Raw genomic sequence first — 22,497 nt, forward strand, 5'->3', positions numbered from 1 at the left:
TTTTTTCACTCTAAAATGCTTACATAAGAAAGAGTTAAAACCAATAGCCTAAGTTTCCAACGTGAAGAGGCAGAATAAGGGCAAGTTAAAAGTGAAGCAGAAGAATAGCAAGAATAAAGAAACGAACAGAAACCAATAAAGTACAAAACAGGCATACAACAGAGAAAATGCACAAGCCCAAAGTTTGTTCTTGCAAAAGATTATAAGCTCCTAAGATCAAGAGAAAAAGTCACAAAACACCAATATCATCCACCAGTATCAGAAAAGAAAGGCATAATATAGTGATGATTAAGACAAAAAAAGATCCAAATATTATGAAAAGATCTATGTCCATAAATGGACACGTTCCTTGAAAAACAATGACCCAACGAGGCACAAAGGAAACTTGAAAATCAAAGTAGCTCAATAGATTCAGAGAACCTGGAGTTGTTATAAAACAAACACAAAAACCTCCCCACAGCTGATGAGAATGTTTTAAAACTGCACGTGGAGTGGCAGTTATGTAAATATTTAAATTTACTAAAACACACTATCCATGGGTGAATTTCATTTGCAAAGTGTACCTCAATAACGCGCTTTAAAAATCAGATGAGAGCTCTCCCTCCCAACTTGCTGGGCTTTATTTGATTGTCCAATGGTATGGGTGGGTATCCCTCATTTTTTTTTTCATTTTTTATAAATCATTTTACTGGGGGCTCTTACAGCTCTTATCACAACCCACCCATCCGTTGTGTCAGGCGCCATCCTCCTGTTCAGAACGTTTTCTTAGTTAAAGTTGAGGTGCCAGCCACACGATCTAAAATTTCCCTCGGGACGGTCAACAGATCGGTGGCATTTCAGGGTGCCACGACTGTGACTATCAAGTTGGCAGACACGTTCACCTTCTTAAAAGGAAGCTGTGTGCATTTAGCAGCTGCTCCCCAGCCCTCGAAATTCACTGATCTGATTTCAGCTTCTACAGATGGACCTGTTCTAGGTATTTCCGACACATGGACGCTTACATTATGTGGTATTGTTTTGTTTTTACCTGAAACAACTTTAAAATGGATCAAAGGGGAGATCAAATGATAAGGTTCCGAATTTTAACCTAACTACCTCTGCCATCGTAGACTTTCCGATGCTCTGTGTGACAGCAGCGCTACTCCCAGCTAGACTCTGATGAGAAGGGAGTCATGGGTCCTAATCGATGTGGGGGCCTGCAAATGGATTTTGAGCCTCCACTGTGATCCACAGCTGCCTTCTGAAAGCCAGGTGTTCACAATTTGAGCTCTGGCCCCATTCCCTTCTTCGGATTTGGATTGTATTATTTTTAATCTTTGGATCACACAAGCTGATTTGCTCCTTACACTGTGGTTTCAGTAGGTCTTATGAGCTGCCTGGGAACCAGTCCATGACCTCATTTTGTCTCCAGCTTTTCCCCACAACTAATCATGAGGTAGCAAACACCACGGGGGCAGGACCTCCCCACAAAGACAACGCCAGGCTCCGATGATTTTTCTGGTAAACGCTTTGAAGCATTTTTAAGGGGAAAAAATAATCATATCCAAACTTCTCAGAAAGCATGGAAGGGGTAAACACTAGAGCCTGCCCAGAATCCCCTCCAGGGACAAATGAAACGTTAAAAGTGCAAGTTGCACTGATTCAGTGGTATTTCAGGAAACACATTTTACTCATTACGGGTTTCAAAAAGAAAGCTGGGTGTTCTAGCCAACACTTTCAAAGTGGAGGGCAAAGAACACCAGCACAGGATGGCATCCGCCATTACTGAAGACCACCAGCACCTGCTGCCATTTCCGGTGCACCCACACCCTGGTGGCTGCTGTGATCCTCAGGGGCACCTGGTAAGGAGGAGCCATTGTTCAGGTGGATGGGCACTTTCAGCCCCGCCAACACACCCACCGACACCAGGTCCTCCAGGAGTTACACAGGGGACTTCTCCGGATGCATTAAGCATCTCCCTCAACGGGCTGCCGCCTGAGATCCTTTATTGAAAGCCTTGCTATGGAAATTGCTGCTTCTGTCCACGCTGTGGACACCCTCATCTCTCCTTAAGGATCCTCACAGAGGGAGGGGGCTGCAGTAGCCCCCAAACTCTCAAACTCATGGCCACAGAGTCAATTCCAACTCCTAGAGACCTCACGGGGTGCTCTGGGGCTGTCCCTGTAGGGAACAGATTGTAACTCTTTACAGGAGTAGGAAGTCACCTTCCGAGGAGCGGCCCATGGTTTCAAACTGCTGACCTTGAGGTTAGCAGCTCGATGCATAACCACTGTGCCACCAGGGCAGCAGCCCCAGGGCCCTACACGTGTGAGGCTCTCTGTGCAGTGCGCAGCCCCATCGGCTTTGCTTTGTCTTTCTCTTTTGTCTCTTGACCAAACAACAAGTGATGTCCTCCCAAGGTCTCTCAGTGCATCTTCCCCTGATCTGTTCAGCGGGAGCTGGATGAGGAGTCTGGGCCCCGCTCGAAGGGGTAGAGGCATTGCCCCCTGCTGCTCCCAGTCCTTTCCTGGCCCCTTGGGGTTTTGTGGTGGACTTGTCAGAGGTGGGGCATTGGGGAGCTTGTTCTTTGATATAGGATCCTCCGTACCCAATTCTGTCATGATTCCTTTAAAGGGAAAAGATCAAGAGAATGCAACTCCACCGAGGCTGGAGGCATGGAGGACAGGCCAGCAATCTCAGAGCCCTTGAGGCCAATGCTTTGGGTGGTCAAGACCAGGGCCTTAGCCTTGGTGACATTGGGATTCAAACTTGGCTCTGCCACCTACTGACCCAGAGTGACCTGGGTCAAGCCAGGCCACGTCTCTGAGCTTCCGCCTCCACAGGTGTCTCCTCAGAGCGCGCAGCCCACGGAATCCTGGGGACCTCGCAGCTGTGTCTCCAGTGGGCCCACCACACTTGGACTCCAGGAGCTCTTCTACCCTCGCTGTCTGATCAGAGAAAGCGTTCTCAGACTGAGTCTGAGATCAAGATCCCCCCAACCCTGGCTCCGCCTTAAGGTGGAGGAATTGGGATGTTTGGGGGTTTTTTTCACCCTTTGGATGGTGAAGGGTTTCTGTTCCTTTGATATTCGAAAAAACAAAAACAAAACCAACTTGGTTTTGTCCTTCCTGCTGAAGAGTTTAACAGCTACCATGGGGCCTGTTCATTACTTGGAGGGAATCCCGGGTCACAGAGGTGCCTGACTCATTAGTATGCAGGGTGTAAGGAGAATACAAAGGGCCTCTTGAAGGCTGAGCCACCCTCCAGGGCAGCCAGTGAGAGCCACCACCAGCCTCTCTGCCAGCAGCAGCTAGCTAGCCCCTCCAGAGAACCCAAGTTCTCCGGCCCTCCCTCCCTCCCTCCCTCCCTCCCTATCTACCTACTTACCTACCTCCCTACCTATCTACCTACTTATCTACCTCCCTACCTATCTACCTTCCTCCCTCCCTCCATACCTATCTACCTACTTACCTACCTCCCTACCTATCTACCTACCTACCTATCTACCCACCTACCTTCCTGTCTGTCTGTCTACCTACTTACCTCCCTCTCTCCCTATCTACCTACCTATCTACCTACTTATCCACCTATTTACCTACCTACTTACCTGTCTGTCTACCTACTTACCTCCCTCTCTATCTATCTACCTAGTTACCTACCTATTTACCTACCTACCTCCCTCCCTCCCTCTCTCCCTACCTGTCTGTCTACCTACTTACCTCCCTCCCTACCTATCTACCTACCTGTCTACCTACTTACCTACCTACCTACCTACTTACTTACTGGGAAGGGCGCCTTCAAGATGTTGGCATAGGGCTTGTTTCCTGATGGGATTCCTTCCGATCGCAAGGCCCTCTCACACATTTAGGCTAAAGTCTCCCTTGTGAAAAACTCTGGAGCCACAACGTTAAGGGACAGAGAAACTGTTTACAGGGAGGCTGACGTTGACAATTCTTATTCTCTGTGACAGTTACTGACAGGCCACAGTGAAGCTGGACAATTGCAAATCCCCCCGAAGGCGGCTAGAACGCTAGCTATAGCCCAGCACCCTCACTACCCACAGCCGTCTGGCCGCATCTTGCTGTGAGCGAGTGGCCTGGTACCCACTGCCTCGGGCAGGCCGCCTACCTTCCAAAGTGCTGCTTCATGTGTTTACAAGCGTAGTAGTTCCCGTCCTTCAAGCTCTGCATCTTCATCACTTCCGAGAACGTTCCCTCTCCTATTTTGCCGACTGTCTTGTAGTCTGGAGACAAAAAAAAGGGACCAGATATGAAAATGCCGCGGAAGCCCAGACTCGGCACAAGGAGTCAACCAGCGGTGCAGGTGGGCTGGTGGATTGGCGTCCGGGTGAGCTGCGTTACGACGGCGTGGGTCCCTCGTCCTTCGATCGCTACAGCTCATCTCCAGCGCCGTGAAGCATCCTTCAGTGGCACTTCCTCGGCCGATGTCATTCTCAAAGGTTTGCTCCCGGGTGTCCCGGATGTCTCAGGGGTTTGCTCCCGGATTCATAAAGATACTGATAGTAAAAGGCAATCAAAATGGAAAACTAAAAAGAAACCAACAAAAAGAGGGGCAATTTGTGTCCGAACCAGCCTATGTGACAGCCACTGGAATGCATTTCGGGTCCCCCTCGCTTTAGGAGAGGCTGGGATGCTGGACTGTGTTAGCAACGGAGCCGTTTCCTTCCCGTCTATGCATGGCCTTTTGTCCAGGGCAGAACGCCTGGGAGCCATGCTGCCCAGGAGCCTGACCCACTCACAGCCAGCACACACTGCTACACACACACACACACACACACACACACACACACGGAAAAGCAAAAGAGTGCAGAGGCCAGGCATTTGGCAGATCCTGCAAATCCCCACTTGGTGCTACCAACAGCTCACATGATCTGTGGAAGTTCCTGGAATTCTCGTACTGGAATTCTGAAAGCTGTTGAGTGGCTTTCCCTGGCTCAGCTGCCACAGAGAACAGTTGGATAAGCCTCGTTCCCTCTGTTAAGCCCCTCCTGTGGGTGACAAACCTGGACTGGTTTCTCTTTTCCTGACCGAATCAGGACAGGATTGAGCACCTGGCAGAGGGGTGCTGCAGTTTCCCACGGTGATGGCGTTTGCTGATCACAACGGACTGCTTCTACCAAGACAGTTCAAGGAAAAGGTGAGGTTCCGCTGAGAACCGCTACTTCCTGAGCTGACAGGGAAAGGCTGGAGAAAAGTCCAGAGAGCAAGTGTCTCACTTGCTGGAAAGACTCCTACAGCCCAACCCACAGATCTGTTGGTTCAATTCCAAGGCAGAAGGCGGGGAAGTGTCCCCAGGGCTCCCCACGCTGCCATTTTTAGGAGAGCAGAGCGCCCCGCCTTTTCTTTCCTGGAGTCTCCGATGGGTTTGAACAGCCAAACCTTCTATTAACAGTGGAGTGGATAACCATTCTCCACCACAGCTCCTGATAGGTTTTGTGTCGACTTGCCTGGGCCAGGACCCTCAGCGGTTTGGCCTGGCAGCCCTGCATGATGAAACCTAAGGTCACATCAGCAGTTTCCATGATGGACTGTGTGGTGAGCAGCCAAGCAGCTGTGGGAGGAGTAGCTGGAGCGTAACTCCCGCATGCAGGCCTCTGCCCTGATGCACCTGAAGGAACTTTCTCCGGTGAGGGGCCCGCCTCCTCCATAAGTCCGTGCTGTCCAGACGCTGGCTGGCTTCTTGCTGCTCTGGCTCGGTGCCATCTGACCTGCCAACCTTGGGTTCATTGGACTCTACAGTCACAAGCCTGGCCTGCAGACCTAGGATTCATCCGATCTGCATCCACCGGCCTGTGATCCTCTTGGCTCATCTTGCTTCCTGGTTTACCAGCCTCCAACTACATAGGAGTAAGTCAGGAGAAGCCTCTAGATCAGTGGTTCTCAACCTTCCTAATGCCGCGACCCTTTAATACAGCTCTTCATCTTGTAGGGACCCCATATGTGGGCGTATCTATCTGCATGTGGGTGGACCCGCCTGGACAGATAGAGGAGCGGTGTATCGGTTTCTAAGACCATCAGAAATATGGTCTTAGGCAACCCCTGTGAAGGGGTCGTTCGACCCCTAAGGGGGGTCGCGACCCACAGGTTGAGAACTGCTGCTCCAGCTCAACATCTGACTCATGGACTTAAATTGGACTAGACCTAAACATTTCTATTACAGTGTGAGACATTTTCTTGATATAAACTCCTTCTTTTCTTTCTCCTCCCTCCCCCGCCCCCTTCCTTTATACATGTCAGTAGTTTCGCTTTTCCAAAGAACCCAGCCTAACACAGGTCCTGATCCTGACTAGCACAGCAGTTCTCAACCTGTGGGTCATGACCCCTTTGGGGGTCGAACGACCCTTTCACAGGGGCCACCCGATTCATAACTGTAGCAACATTACAGTTAAGAAGTAGCAACAAAAATAATTTGATGGTTGGGGGTCACCACAACATGAGGAACTATATTAAAAGGACGTGGCTTTACGAAGGTTGAGAACCACTGAGTTAGCAGAAGCAGGCTTTGAACCCACAAAGCCCTTAGGGGGATCTCATCCTGATGAGATGACAGGGTGCAAACGCCCATTTGGAATGTTGATTTGAATGAGCCAACAGTGAAAAGTTACTTGTTTTTCAGAAGTTACTATGATTATATTTTTAAAAATCCAAGTTCTTATAAACTATCAAGATATATTGAAGTATTTATAGGTGAAATGCTATGATATTTAAATGTTGCTGTTTTTTTAATGCTCCTATAAATAGACTCCCACTCACGATGATACTGATACCAGTGATTTGGGGGGAAGGACAATATCTGACAATATCTATTGAATCTTTAAAATGTGCCTACCCTTTGTCGCAGCGATTGCAATTTGAGGTTTTCCTGCTCAAATGTATGTGAAAGTTTCAAAAAAGGTTGTGAGGAAATGCCATTATCTCTTAATTTTTCCACAAGCTTTTTGAAACTCCATTGTATATCATGATAGGCGCATGTTCAGTGTAGCATTATTTAATAGAGAAAAACTGGTGACTCAAGTGTCCACCAATAGAAACCTGGATAAATCAACATACAAAATTCAGTCGGTTTACAACCATTGTGGAGAGCGACATGGTCATGCCTCACACGACTGGGAGTAGAAATCCCACATGAGCCGGCAATACCTCCGCCGGGTAATCCCCTAAAGAAGGACCAGCCACACCACTCTCCCGTCGGGGAAGGAGGACAGGGTGCACAGGGCACGCTTAAGGGGCTCCTCATAGTGGGAGACAGTTCTCTGTTAACTTGTACAACACTTAGACTGAACCTAGTATAAACCAGGGACTTTCCTTAGCAACAATGTGTCAACATTGCTACACCAATTGTAACCAAGGGTACTGATGTAACCAATCTTACCGATGTATTAACCACCGAGGATCCTGGGGTGGTGGGTGGGGGAGAGAAGTGTATGGAACGATATGTACTATCTGCTTCATTCTCCTGTTGGCACCAACCGACGCTGAGAAACTGAAGCCTATAAACTAGAGAATATACCCATCTGTCTTCGTTATCGAGTGCTGCTGTCAGTGGGTGGCTTCACTAAACCGAAATGTGTTTTCTCACGCTTGGGGAGACCAGAAGTCCAAATGCAGAGCATCAGGTCTAGAGGCAGGCTCGCTCTCCTCTTTGTCAGTTCTGGAGAAAGGTCCTTTCTGAGCCTCTCTGCTCCTGGTCAGTCTTCATAGAGTTCATCATCTCCCTCTTCCCACCTCTGCTGCTTCCATTGCCGAATCTCTTTTGTCTCTCACAAGAGACTGACTCAAGACTGGCCCCAAGACAATCCTGCCTCATTAACATAACAAAGACCCACTGGGATTATAACAACAGACTTAAAGGTTAGGTTCCAGGACACCTATTTGGGGGGGGCCACAGTTTGACCACACACTGCAGTCCTAAAAAAGAAGGCTTTACAAGGGAGGGGAAGAGTCTATTCCTTGGGCTCAGCAGTGTCCTAAGTCACGTAGGTGGAGATACAAATGGAAACGTACGAGTGGGCTGCTGCCACCAGACATCTAACTGATGGCATGGAGATTATCCAGTCAATTAGGGAACAGCCACCAGCTGAAATGTTATGAAGCTATTAAAATTATGTTTCAAATTATATTTAATGCTGGGAGAGATGTTCACTCATAATTGAATGCTAAGTTGGAGGGAGGAGAGGTATGATCATATATAGATAAAACTATATGGGAAAGACATGTAAAAATATTTCAAGTATCTAGACCGGGGGGTCTAAGAGGCCTAATGGCACTGTGGTTCAGTGTTCGGCTACTAACTGGAAGATTGGAGGTTCAAGGCAGCAGCTGCTCCACACGGAAAAAGACGTGGGAGTCGGCTTCCGCAAAGATTACAGCCTCAGAAATCCTTTGGGGGCGGCATTTCTTCACTGCTGTCGGATCGCTGAGGAGCCCTGATGGCGTAATGGTTACGTGTCGGGTTGCTCACAGCAAGGTCAGTAGTTTGAACCCACCACCTACGCGTTGAGAGAAAGATGAGGCTTTCTGCTTCCCCGTGCAGATTTACAGCTTTGGAAACCCACAGAGACAGATCTCATCTATCCGACCAGGGTCGCTGTGAATCAAAACCGACTTGATAGCAGGGAATTTATAGGGTCTCTGGGTCCAAACAAACAACTGAGATGGGTTCTACTGGGTGGGGGTCGAAACTGATGAAAAATTTCTACCTTCTACCTTTCTGTATTTTTCAGTCTCCAGAATGGACATTGAGTTCTTGAGATACGTGTGTGTGTAGGTGGGTGGGTGGGTGGTGGTGAGGATGTTCAAGGACTTTAAGAAGCCTCTGAGCTTGACCATGAACTGCCAACACAAACATGATCTTAACATTAACTGTCGGAAAGTGAAGGCGTCGGTGTCAGGCAAAGTTCTCATTCCACTGGAGGGAGGAAAAAAATAATAAAATCAGCTCCTGAAAGCAAGGCTGAGGGCAGAGGAATGAAAAATTCAGAGGGAAGGAAAGGGGAAGTTTACAACCTCACTTTGATGTTCATCCCAAATGAAAAGCATCAACTGCAACTTGTAAAGGGTTTTGGCTACACAGGCAGAGAGCCAGTGCCAACCTTCCAGCCGGCTCCAGTAAGAAACGGCCCAGGCTGCCCCGAATCTGGATTGTTGTGGAGAAAGAGTCCCTTGTTCCCCTCTCCCCCCGAGGCCCTTCCAGAAGGCAGAAAGTCTGGGGTCTAAGACATGGATGAGAGGCAGGGCGAGAAATGATCTTTATGCACAAAGCAAAGCACCCCATGGAGGAACGTGTCATCCGCTTCCCTCCCGCGGGTCCTGTGCATTCCCACGGGCCTTGAACGTCAGATGGGAACCACCTGGGAGCGACAAAGCAGGACAGGAGGCTATGAAGGACACACCCACCGCTGCCCCCACAAACGCCCCCAGAGTCAACAGTAGACTCAAAGACAAAGAGGCATTAAAAGGTAGATGAACGGGCACAACAGGGAACAGAAAGGAATCCGCTCATTAAACAAGAATTAGGCCTCTATTCACTCTGATTTTGCCAGAGCTTGTGTAAATGAACTTTAAGCCTTATTTAAGGTGTGAAAGTAGAAGTTCCATTCATTTCATTCTGTGAATTGAGAAATGTGGAGCATCCAAATGCAGTTATTTCCCCTTGCTTTCAAAGAGTTTAATCAAGGAAGGCTATACCGGAGGCTTTGTGGTAGTTACATAATCTGGTGTCAACTTGAGGCTATTAAGAGTGAAGGGGTGGTGTGTAGCCTGTCAGGTCACATTTGGAGGCGCTACAGAGATAAATAGCTCACTGGAGGCCAGACACACTCTCTGCTTCGTCTTCCTGCTGACAAGGCACATGGAGCCATGCTGATGGAGCCAGCACCCTGGAGCTGGAGGAGCCATGTGGAGACCCATGCCAGCACGGAGATGCTTCCACCGCCACTGGATCCTTAAGAGTTTCCACCCACTGGCCTGTGATCGTCCTGCCTTTGGCGTCATTTCATGGCTGTGTGGGTCTGAAGAGTTTATAGGCTGGTGTCAGGCATATGGGCTAAGATCAGACTTAACGGACTTGAAGTGTTTTCTTAATATACAATTATTCTTCGGTATAAAGTTCTCTCTTACACACACGAGTGTCTCTGGATTTTTTTCTCTAGCCGACCCGGACTACCACAGGCTTCACCATTTCTAGGATGGAAAAAAAAAAATCTCACTCCCGTTGAGTCAATGCCATCCCATATTGACCGGGAAGGATGAAGTAGAACTGTCCCTGTGGGTTTCTGAGACGTTATCTTTTTACAGGAATGGAAAGTTCCAACCCTCTCCCACGAAGAGCCTGGTGATTTCAAACTGCTCACTGAGGTGACCCCAGGCCAGCATGTCGCCTCTATGCCTCCAGGGCTGCAGGCTGAGAAACTGAGGGGCCATTGGAGGGGCTTCTAACACATTGCACCCTTATGCACACCAGAATGAAGCCCGGCCTGGTCCTGCGCCCTCACACACAATGGGCCCTGTGGCAGAGCCCGTCGCTGCAGCCCCTGTGTCCGTCCATCTTGTCGGGACCTTCCTCTTTTCCACTGCCCCTCCACTTGACCAAGCATGCTGTCCATCTCCAGGAACTGGTCTCTCCTGACCACATGTCCACTGTATGTAAGACGAAGAGGGCAAGTTCATTACCATTATACTCGTGCATAAGCCGAGTATTTTCAGCACATTATTAAATGCAGTTTTTGTGGTAAAATTAGGTGCCTCGGCTGGTATTCGGGTCGGCTTATGCTCGAGTATATGCGGTACTGAGTATAGCTCTCAGAGAAAGGGTGGGAGGAAGAGGAATGAGCTTCTTTTGGGTTTCTTTTCTTTTTCCAAGAGATTATGGTGCTCAAAACAAATTCCCAAAACGAGGTCTGGAACGGTCCATGAAGAGAGCGGTACCCGATGAATTACTCGGTGAAGTGATGAGAAGTATGTGGCTGGGACGCTCTGTTGTCATGACTGCACCACAAGCCCCTGAATTAACCGTGAATGTCTAAGACTATGTATGTATGGTGCAGCTTCAGCTCAGCAAGCCCATTGCTAGGAGCTCACGCCACAGGTGGGGTTACCACAAGACCCGGGCTCAGAGATCTACACTGAAGGAGGTGTCACCCCGACATGACGCAGGGCACCATGGCCCACAAAACGCCATCGCTTCTCTCATTTGGCACAAACCACCTGTGGATCTACTTAAAATGTGGGTTTTCGAAGCCCAGGGTGGACTCAGCTGATAGCACTTCTAGTGAACATGCAGAGGATTCAAAAGCTGCTGGCCCGTGGCCCACACCTGGAGTGGCCAGGACGACAATGGGTTAATCTCGATTGTTGAATGTGGCTCTTGTTACAGCAGACTGATACACACACGTGTTGTCAGCCTGTCACTACATGCTTCCCCCAAACTCCAAATGACTGTAGTCCTTCAATTTATCCCCCCATCCCCTTGCCCAAACACAGTGCGAAAAGTTTGCCAAAATAATAATATTAGTAACTTGGAAGTTGATGCAAAAAATAGACGAATTCTGGGCTCAGATAATTTGCAGGTTTTTCACTGACAAGAATATTATCTGTGGGTTTACTTTTTTAAGCGCTTCGCTGTGAGTTCAGTTCGGGGTCGGTTGACTGTATCCTGTAGTCCACTACCATGTAGTCCTCAACATGCCACTTGTGTTGTGATTAGGCATGAGCTTGCCGTCCTTCTTAGCAGACCCTGGCTGAGCTGTTAGTGCTGCAATGCTTTGTGGGCCGCAGCTTATTCCCAAAGAGGTACCGTGCACCAAGATCAAGAAACTTGTCTGTCTGCGTGCTGTGGAGCCAAGCTGTGCAGTGGGGTTTTCTTGGCAGTCAGCTCCTCTGAGATCACAGCCAGGCCATTCCTCTGTGGAAGCTGTGCCAGTGGTGGGGTGGCTACGAGTTGGGCCGCTAACCACAAGGGCCCACAGTTTGAAACCACCAACTCCTCCACGGGAGAAAAATGAGGCTTTCTCAAATAAGCCCACATGGAAGAAGCACACCGGCCAGTGCGATCACGAGGTGCCCAAGGGACCAGGTATAAGGCATCATGCAAAAAAAAAAAAGATATAAGTGTGTGTATGTATGTGTATATATGTGTATATGTATATATGTATGTGTATATATGTATATATATATCATATTAAATGAAGGGGGAAGTGCAGAGTGGAGACCCAAGGCCCAAGTGTCGGCCAATGGAGATCCCCTCATAGAGGGGTTTAGGAGAGGAGATGGGTTAATTAGGGTGTGAGGTAGTATCGATGAAGAACACAGCTTTCCCCCAGATCCTGGATGCTTCCTCCCCCCAACTACCATGATCCGAATTCTACCTTGCAGGGCTGGATAGGACAGAGGCTGTACACTGGTACATATGAGGGTTGGAGGTACAGGGAATCCAGGGTGGATGATACCTTCAGGACCAAGGGTGTGAGGGACGATGCTGGGAGAGTGGAGGGTGAGTGGGTTGGAAAGGGGGAACTGATTACAAGGATCCACATGTGACCTCTTCCCTGGGAGAGGGACAGCAGAGAAGGGGGGAAGGGAGACTCCGGATAGGGCAAGATATGACAAAATAACGAGGTATAAATTACCAAGGGCATATGAGGGAGGGGGGAATGGGGAGGGAGGGGGGTGGAAAAAAGAGGACCTGATGCAAGGGGCTTAAGTGGAGAGCAAATGCCTTGAGAATGATTGGGGCAGGGAATGTATGGATGTGCTTTATACAATTGATGTATGTATATGTATGGATTGTGGTAAGAGTTGTTTGAGTCCCTAATAAAATGTAAAAGAAGAAAAGAGAAAAAAATGATTAGGGCAAAGACTGTACAGATGTGCTTTATACAATTGATGTATGTATATGTATGAACTGTGAAAAGAATTGTATCAGCCCCAATAAATTGTTAAAATTAAAAAAAATTTAAAAAAAGAAAAATGAGGCTTTCTACTCCCATGCAGAGTTACTGTCTGTAACTCACAGGGGCCGTTCGACCCCGTCCTCCAGGGTCGTTGTGCGTCAGAACCCCTCAATGGCAGTGAGGGGGGTTGTTTGCATGAAGAATGTAGGGATTCTCAAAGAGCCCTTCTTGTAATGCTTTTGGGGGCTGAAAGTTTACAAAGAAATAGTTGGGGAAGTTGGGGCGGGGGTGGGTGGGGGTGGTGGGAGATATTGTAAAGCATATGTGTACAGGAGGGGGCTTCAAAAAGCTGATGGGAAACACCCCCCCCCATCTTTTCAGACCACTTTCCCATGTACTTTTCAAGCCTCCTCGGATCCACGCAGGGAGCTCTCTGGAGGCAAGAAAGCTCTCTGGAGGCAAAGGGGATGAGCTAAAGGCTGCAAATTCACCAGTAGTTCCGGGGACAAAGACCAGGCCGGGGGCCTCGGCAGAGACCCCAACCTTGAAAGCCTGATGGGGCAGCTCTGCTCTGGCCTGTGGGGTTACGATGAGTCGGAATCAGCTCAATGGCCGTGGTCGGAAATCTACAAGTGTCTGTTAGGTAGTTCATGCCATCTACCAGTTATCCACCAACGCACAAGTAGAATGCAACGTAAATGTAGCACTAAACCTTAGCTTAGCACATGTAATCTTTTCGTAGCAAAGATTGTGAAAATTCTTGGCCCCTTTGGCTCGCAATCACAACCACAAACCACGGTGGCGTGGGGGGAAACCTGCCAGTTCCTTGTCCACAGGTTACCAGTAACACAACTCCAAGTTCCCAAACATCATCAGTGTCAACAAAAGTCCTCCCCACTGTGCCAGTCCTCAAGCTCAGGATGCAGGGGCAGGGGATGATTTCATATGATTCTGCTGGCCGGTCTCTAACTCCCACCAAGCGGCCTTCTCCTGTGGGAGTCTGGGCAAGGCGAGGGGGAAGCATGGATAGGATTCACCTGTGAGTCACTACTGTTCACAGGAGTCATGGTGATTGCCGTCCTGCTGGGTATAAAAGCGAGTCCTCTGGGAAGGAGGCAGGGGCTCTCCATGCCTATACGTGCCAGGAGGGGGGCATGTCCTCTGGCCCCAGAGTCTCTGTGCACGGAACCTCCTTGAACCAGATGACAGCAGTGATGTCAGAGGAGTGGCAGAGGAGCAGCAGCAGAACCAGGAGCCAGATTATGAGCCAGAGACAGAGCGGTGGACTTCTGTGGATTTGCCCACAGCGCAAGCAAAGCTGAGTGCTTTGGGGCAGGAGGCTGGCTTAAGGAGTGGGGTGCCTCTGGGCACTTAATTGGGGCAACTGGGTTGGCTGACCCACAGAGCTGGAGCTGTGCTTTGGGGTTGAAGCTTACAGTGGAGTGTCATGCCTTTGGGACATTTATTAGCAGTCTGGAAAGAAACTGGTCACATCTCCTAACTCAGTGATTCTCAACCTTCCTAATGCCGAGACCCTTTAATACTGTTCATGTTGTGGTGCCCCTAACCCAGAAAATTTTCTTTTTTTCCATAAAATTATTTTCGTTGCTACTTCATCGCTGTACTTTTGCTACTGAATCAGGCGACCCCTGTGAAAGGGTCATTCGACGCCCAAAGGGGGTCGAGACCCACAGGTTGAGAACCGCTGTCCTAACTGCGCAACTCTCCTGAGCATTTGTCGCTGGTATGGTAAGCTGTTGACTTCCACAATAAACTCTGTCCTCGAGTCGTGAGCGGCCGCTGCAAGGAAGTCTGGGACCCAGAGTAAGAGTCGAGTGTGTGAGGCAGAACCTCTGGTGTTTAGAAAGTCGTGTTCCTTGCGATGGCGCCAGACTCGGGGAAGCATGGGGTTTTGACAGAGAAAGGGCGGAGAGGGCATGGGAAACAAAGCCTTTGCCTTCTGCAATGGTGACTTTGGTTATTGTCACTTGTGATGAATGTAAGAAATGGAACAAGCACGCTGCAGCTGAGAAGAGAAAGACGCCCGGGGGATGTGGGCGGAGGGAGTCTGTCTGATTAAGCAATGCAAGATGACTAGAAGGCGAGTGCCTATCTGACCCACCCTGCCAGAGGCCCCACATCGCATGTACACAGATACCACCCAGGGGTGGAGGAGAGATGATCACATTTGGGTATGATTAAAAAGGTGAAGGGTTATATGTATGCTTGACTGGACTATTGATACTGAATGTTTTTCCTTCTGGTATTGTGAAATAGGAAATCAATTGTGATTACAAAGGCTTGGAAGCCCACCTTCAGACTTTGCTTGATTGGATATGCATGCTTAAAGGGGTATTAGGAATTGCATGGATGGAATGGCGTTTTGTTTGAAGCCAAAGTAGAGTCAGGGCTTAGAAAGAAAGCCTGAGCACCACCCAGAAATGCTGTGAGAACAAGAGGCTGACATTCGCAGGGAAGACCTGTGTCTGCCTTCGATGCATCAGCGGAGGAAAGTCTGTGCCCGTCAGAGAAAGCCCCCTCCGGGGCCGAACAGTAAAGGGAGCCAGTGAACTTGTGGTGCTCTTTATGACAACCACCTGACTCCACTTGCCGAGTGGACATCAGGGAAAGAGCAACAGCGAAGAGACGGGCTAGGGTGGCATGCTCCATTGGTACCCACTGACCTGATCCACAGAGAGAAGGGCGGGCGGGCTGGTCTGAAGTTTAGAGAGTTGTGTAGATCGTGAGCCGATGGTTATGACCTGGGCCCCGGGGGCCAGGGCTGATGAGAGTGTGAAGAGGCCAGCTAATTTCAAGTGCAGGGAGGTGGGTGTGGGGCCCCAAGATTGCCGCTGGCGCCCAGTAGAGCCAGTGTGGATGGTTAGTACTGAGATGACCAAACGAAGAGCTCTTTGACACTGTGGACTGATGGGAACCGCTGGAACTTGTGCTGTGGGTGGAATTTTGCGCGTGGAGGTGGAGAGCCCAGGTTCTAGTTTTTTTTCTGAAGTTGTTAGAGATGGGCACTAAGAGAAATGGAATATCTACAATGGGAAGAGATAAAGGGATGAAGGCTGGTCTCCAAGCTTTTGTAGGTCTGTTCCCAGTAAAACAAGAGGAGGTAAAATCGTCCTTCGTGTACGAACAGGGCAATAGCTAGAACACTAAGGGCAATGACTTGTTTAATGTGGCTCTTCCAGGCAAAGTCTCTGTCATTGCCACCAAACAGCCTTTTCCTGCCTGTGTCTGGGTAAGAAGGTTGGGGGTGGGGTGGGGAAGATGGATACGATTCATCTGTGAGTAATGTTCACAGGCTTCCTTGTGATCGCCATCGGCTGGGTATAAAACGAGACCTCTGAGAAGCAGGCGGGGGTTCTCGGTACTAGTCAGAGCCAGGAGCGGAGCATGTCCTGTGACCCTGAGATCAGAGTCACAATGCACCTCCTTGATCCAGAAGACAGCAGTGACATCAGAAGAGGAGCAGCAGAACCAGGGGCCACAGCACCAGACAAAGTGGTGGACTTCCCAGTCCACAGAGCAGTGGTTCTCAACCTGGGGGTTGCGACACCTTTGGGGGACGAATGACCCTTTCACAGGGGTTGCCCGATTCATAACAGCAGCAATATGACAGTGATGAAGTAGCAACAGAAATAATTTTATGGGGGGAAGGTCACCACAACATAAGGAACGGTATTAAAGGGTCAAAGCATTAGGAAGGTTGAGAATCGCTGCCACAGAGCAAGTGAAACAGTGCTTTGTGGCAGGAGGCTGGTTTGTGTAGCAGGGTGCCGCTGGGTTCTTAATTGGGGAAGCTGTGCTTGCTGGCCCCAGAGCTGGAGCCGAGGGGGTCTTCAGGTTGAGGCTTACTGGAATGGGTGCCTCTGGGCACTCAGTGCAGGGAGCTGAGTGACTTGGATTGAGGCTTTCAGCAGAGGGGCATGCCCTCTGGGCATTTATTAGCAGCCACGAAAGAACTTGGCACATCGCTGTCCTGACTGAGATGTATGCTGAGTATTTCACCCCGGCACTGCAGGCCGTTCGCTTCCACAATAAGCTCTGTGATCGTGAGCATCGTCCTTGAGTTCTGTGCGGCCAAAACGACGAATGAGAGAATCTAGATGAGAAAATAGCTGCTGCTTGAAGACAGAGCACAGCAGGAAAGCAGAGACAAGATGGACGTCGTCACGGATTTCATTTTACTTGATCTACGAGCAATGCTCACAGAGTAGCAGTCAAGAAATCAGATGGCGCACTGTACCGGGCAAATCTGCTGTATGAGGCCCCTTGAGATTCAAAAGCAAGGATGTCACTTTGAGGACTCAGGTGGACCTGACCCAAGCCATGGCATTGTCCATCACCCCAGATGCTTGTGAAAGTTGGACAATGATTAAGGGAGACCAGAGGAGAATGGATGCCTTTGAATCATGGTATTGGTTTTATATATGTATGTATATACATATGTACACATATGTGTCAATTATCTATAACCACATACGTATATGGTTTTATATATATTGACTATGTCATGGGTTGCCAGGAGAACAAGTCTGTCAGACAGGAAGTACAGGCAGCATTCAAATGAGGATGACTAGACATAATGTGGACATGTGATCATGGACGTCGTGCTTGGTCATCAGAAGTGGACACCGTGGGTGCAGCAACAACGGGTTCAAGCCTAACGATTATGAGGATGGGGCAGGACCAGGTAGCGCTCCCTTCCGTCAGTTGCACACCTGGTTGCTACCAGCCAGAACTGACTAGAAGGCACCTAACCACGCCTTAGGAAAGGTTAGCAACCAACCAGCCCAGCAGCTCTTTGGGGGAAAGATTGGACAATTCGCTTCCTGCTTCTGTAAAGATTACAGCCAGGAAAATCCTCTGGGACAGCTCGATGCTGTCACATGGTGCCACCTCGAGTCTGGATCGACTCATCTTTCAACTTCCTAGCCACGGCTTCTTTTTTTTTACTGTCTCTATAGATTTCCTTCTCCTGGATTTCATATAAAGAAAAATGCACATCAATACAACAATAAGAAAATAAAACAGAAAAATCTCAATAGAAAAGAAAGCAGAAAATAATATTAAAAACTAGAACAAGTTTGTTGTTTTTGTTAGGTGCCATTGATTCTCTTCTGACCCCCTAGTGGCCCTATGTACTACAGAATGAAACACTGCCTCGCCCTTTGTCCTGCTCCCATTGTTGCTATGTTCGAGTCCATTGTTGTACCCGTGGTGTCAATCCATGTCGTGGAAGGTCTTCCTCTTTTCCATCGCCCCTCTTCTTTAGCAAGTCTGATGTCCTCTTCCAGGGACTGGTATCTCCTGACCACATGCCCAAACTACATGAGATGAAGTTTCTAAGGAGCACACGAGCCGTACTTCTTCCAAGACAGATTTACTTGGTTCTTTTGGCAGTCCATGCTACTTTCAATATTCTTCTCCAGCGGCACATTTCAAATACATAGATTCTTCTTCGGTCTTCCTTCTTCAATGTCCAACTTTCACATTCATATGAAGCAACGTGGTTTGGGTCAAGCACAGCTTAGTCCTCACTGTAACATCCTTGCTTTTCAAGGCTTTAAAGGGGTCTTGAGCCGCAGATTTACCCAATGTAGTTTGATCTCTTGACTGCTGCTTCCATGAACAGGGATTTTGGATTTAAGCAAGATCAAATTCTTGACTGAATCAATCTTTTCTCCAGGATGTTACTCATTAGTTCAGTTGTGAGGAATTTTGTTTTCTTTTTTTGTTTCATTGGCTTCTACCAGTAGATTTAAAAAAAATCATTTTATTGGGGGCTCATACAACTCTTACTACAATCCATCCGTCCATCCATTGTGTCAAGCACATTTGTACATTTGTTGCCCTCATCATTCTCAGAACATTTGCTTTCCACTTGGGCCCTTGGTATCAGCCCCTCATTCTCCCCCTCCCGCCCTGCTCCCCACTTCCTCATGAACTCTTGATAACTTATAAATTATTATTTGCCACAGCTTTTTTACTTCACTAAAAGGTTGCTTTAAAGTTCCTATAAAAACACAACTGCTTGATGAAAAAAAACAGATGCAAGGAAACGCACTGTCATTACTCTGCTGGGGTTGAGAGCGCTCGTTTCCTGACTGCTGGATCTTCACTAAAAAGCTTCAAATTCCAACTAGCATTTTGAAAAAGCACACACAATCTCAAAACTCTGACATAACCTCTCTGCCCCCAAAACATGCCTCAGTGGGGCTCTAGGACACCCCCACCCCCAGTTTCTGGGGGTACCAGCTCCTGACTGCTCCCTACTGGTTGCTGCCAGAGGATAAGGCCAAGATCCCTGGTCCCGGGACCCTCCCGCTGCCACCCTCACCCCCATCCTGGTCCCCAGGTCCTGGCTTCCCGCCCCTGCCCGCCCCACTCACTCTTCATCCTGGAGGAGCAAGCTGCTGCCGACCCCGCACGGAGAGGAAAGGGACAGGAGGGTGACCCTGCCTTTCACTCTGAGACGAAGTCCTGCTCTCGGACCTCCGTCACGGTCCCTCGATGGAGAACGTTAGGTTGCCACAGCCATGTTGTATCTCTGTTACCCTAGCAACGTCCACGCCCCAGCCATCCGCACAAGGTCCGCATGCGCATGCGCGGGCAGCCTTGGGTTGGTTGCTAGGTGACCTCCACCGCCACTGCTGGCTGCTTTAAGTCATTTCCAGCTTTTGCGCGAAGCAACCTTCTTCCCCTTCCCTTTCACCACAAACCCATCCTCAATAGGTCCCGAGCATCCTGAGGACTTAGGGACTCGGGACCCACTTCGTGGAAGGTAGACAGTCTTGCGCTTCTATGGATTGCAGGGAGCTGAGAATCTGCCAGTCTGGCATGGTGCGTTGCTCCTTAAATGCATGTTTTTCTTCTTAATACAGCAAGTACCAAGAAGTGCCTACTCGGGGCCAAACACCGTTGCCAGCACGGATATGAGAGATCAAAATGCACAAGTTCCCCGAGTTCTCGCACTGTCTGTTCCAGTGGGAAGTCGAATGGATGGATGAAGCTTGTGTAAATATGGTGACGACTAAGCAAGACACAGCCCTGGCCCGCAGAGAACAGGCAGTGCTATCAACACAACCATGTTACATATTGGTGTATACATATACATATATTTAAATTTTATGTTGAATATATATGTTTAAATCATTTTATTGGGGGCTCATACCACTCTTATCACAATCCATACATCCATCAATTGTGTCAAGCACATTTGTACATTCGTTGCCCTCATCATTCTCAAAACATTTACTCTCCACTTAAGCCCTTAGTATCAACTCCTCATCCCCCCCCCTCAAGTGTGTGTGTGTGTGTGTGTGTGTGTAAACAAGGGCCCCTGGTGGCACCATGCTTAAGCACTTGGCCTACCAAACGCTCTGTGAGCAAAAGATGTGGCCATTTGCTTCCAGAGGGATTTGCATCCTTGAGAACCTTACAGGGCAGCCCCACTCAACCGTCCGAGTTGACGAGCTGTCAGTGGGGTTGTTTGTAACAAAAGGCCCCTGGGTCACGTACCACGAGGCTAGTGGTTTGAACCTGCCAAGCAGGCCCCAGCAAGCAAAGCTTAGCAATAGACGCCTGTGGAGATGATTGCCGAGAAAATCCTCAGGGACCCATACAAAGTTTGTAACAAGAGCAGTCCTGCACTGCACCTCACGGGACCACCAGGAGCCACATCAAGACATGACACACAACTTAGCTGATGCCAGGGGGTCAGTTCTGGCTCATAGCAACCCCGTAGATCCCCGTAGGCGGAGTAGATCTGCCCCTGTGGATTTCCAAGGCTGGACATCTTTATGGGAGCAGGCAGGCTCTTCTGTCTACCTTGACGTGGCTGATGGCTTCGTACTGCTGATCTCATCAATAGCAGTCCAACTGGCAACTGACTACTGCGCTGGCATGCCTTCACGGAATGTGTAATTTTAAAATTTTCCCTTCCAGCAGGTTTTGTGTGTAGAGTTTAGTGACATTCACTGCTTACTTGAGGAGCTTTGATGGTGTAGCCGTGAGGGGTTGGGCTGTTAACCACAAAGTCTTCAGTTCGAAACCACGAGCCGCTCTTCAGAGAAAGACGGGTTTTTCTATTCTCATGTAGAGTTTTAGTCTTGGAGCCCTACAGGGGCCGTCCTCTGAAGTCACGATGAGTCAGAATTGACTTGATGCTGGGAATTAGTTGACTACTTACTTGATGTGTAACCATCAACCATTATCTGCTTCTAAAATGTCCATCACCCTTATCATATGTGGTATAGCGTTTTATGGGTTTTTTTTAAGTCATTTTATTGGGGCTCATATAACTCTTATCACAACCCACACATACATCAATTGTGTAAAGCACACTTATACATTCGTTGCCTCATCATTCTCAACACTCGCTTTCTGCTTGGGTTCCTGGAATCAGCTCCTCCTTTTCCTTTCCCCCCTCCCCCTCCCTCCCTTCTCCCCCCTCCCTCATGAACCCTTAATAATTTAAAAATTATTATTTTATCTTATCTTACACTGCCCAGCATCTCCCTTCACCCACTTTTCTGTTGTCCATCCCCCAGAGAGGAGGGTATGTGTAGATCCTTGTGATCGGTTCACCCTTTCTATCCCCCCTTCCCTCCTGGTATCGCCCCTCTCCCCGCTGTTCCTGAGGGGTCATCTGTCCTGGATTCCCTGTGGTATAGCATTTTATAAAGCTCTTTGTCATTCCTCAACTGTTCCAGAGATGAAATGCGTCAGGCAGGGTTCTCTAGAGAAATGAAACCAGGACACTTATGATTTTATAGAGATAGAGATGATATACAGATATAGGTTTATAAAGCAAGAAAGAATATAACAGTTGATTGGTCCAACAGCAGTACAGAGGGTTCAGTTCAACTCACTTTCATGGAACAGTTAATATCTGGAAGTCCTTCGACTCACGTGGCCTTGCCGGGTCCAAGGTCAAGAAAACAGCAAAGTCCCCCCTGGGGCAGGACAAGGCAAGTAGAGTCTGCCCACAGGCAGCGAACAGCAGGTTGGGTCACCAACAGTCAGTAGCTGGGGAGCTTAGTGAAGCAGGCCAGATAGGATATTGAACACAAGCGATACAAGGTGGCAGGATCCACCAGCCTCAAGCTCAAGTGATGTATGCATCAGCAACGTGGTGAGACAGGTCTTGAAGGAGCCTCAAGTTCAGGCAATTCAATCTACAAGTTGGCTTGGCCCACCTGTAGTGTAGCTCACAGGTTGAGGCAGGGAACTAGCTACAGCAGCAGCAGCATGCACAGTACAGCACGCTCAGATCACCAAAGGGTTTATAGAGCCATTTATCTCTTCACCCTGCAATCAAACTGCTATCGATTAACCCCATATGTTCCTATTGTCCAGGTTGGCACAATAAACCTACCACATGAAGTATCCCTATTTTATCTTGTTAAAATTTTAAATTAAGAGGGGGTGGCCCCAATCCCAACTACATGGACAGCCGTTCATCCCCAAAGAAGAATTTACTTCAGAGGACAGCACTGAAACTACAGCTCAAGGAGAGGGACAGTTCTGATCATAGCACCGGGGATTAAATGAAGGGGGAGGAAGAGAGAGTGGAGCACATCCTGGCCCACCAA

At 48.7% G+C, this 22,497-nt stretch overlaps 1 protein-coding gene across 1 annotated transcript in view; it reads right to left on the reverse strand.

Moving 5' to 3' along the window:
* The window catches only part of MOK (MOK protein kinase), a 61,705-nt gene that overhangs the window by 17,303 nt on the left and 21,905 nt on the right, over positions 1-22,497 (reverse strand). The window contains exon 3 of the mRNA XM_075531619.1: positions 4,108-4,222. Coding sequence (XP_075387734.1) covers positions 4,108-4,222 — 115 coding nt within the window. The remainder of the gene's footprint in view (positions 1-4,107; positions 4,223-22,497) is intronic.

This window comes from Tenrec ecaudatus, chromosome 14 (genome assembly GCF_050624435.1).
Source record: "Tenrec ecaudatus isolate mTenEca1 chromosome 14, mTenEca1.hap1, whole genome shotgun sequence".
NCBI classification, from domain to species: domain Eukaryota; kingdom Metazoa; phylum Chordata; class Mammalia; order Afrosoricida; family Tenrecidae; genus Tenrec; species Tenrec ecaudatus.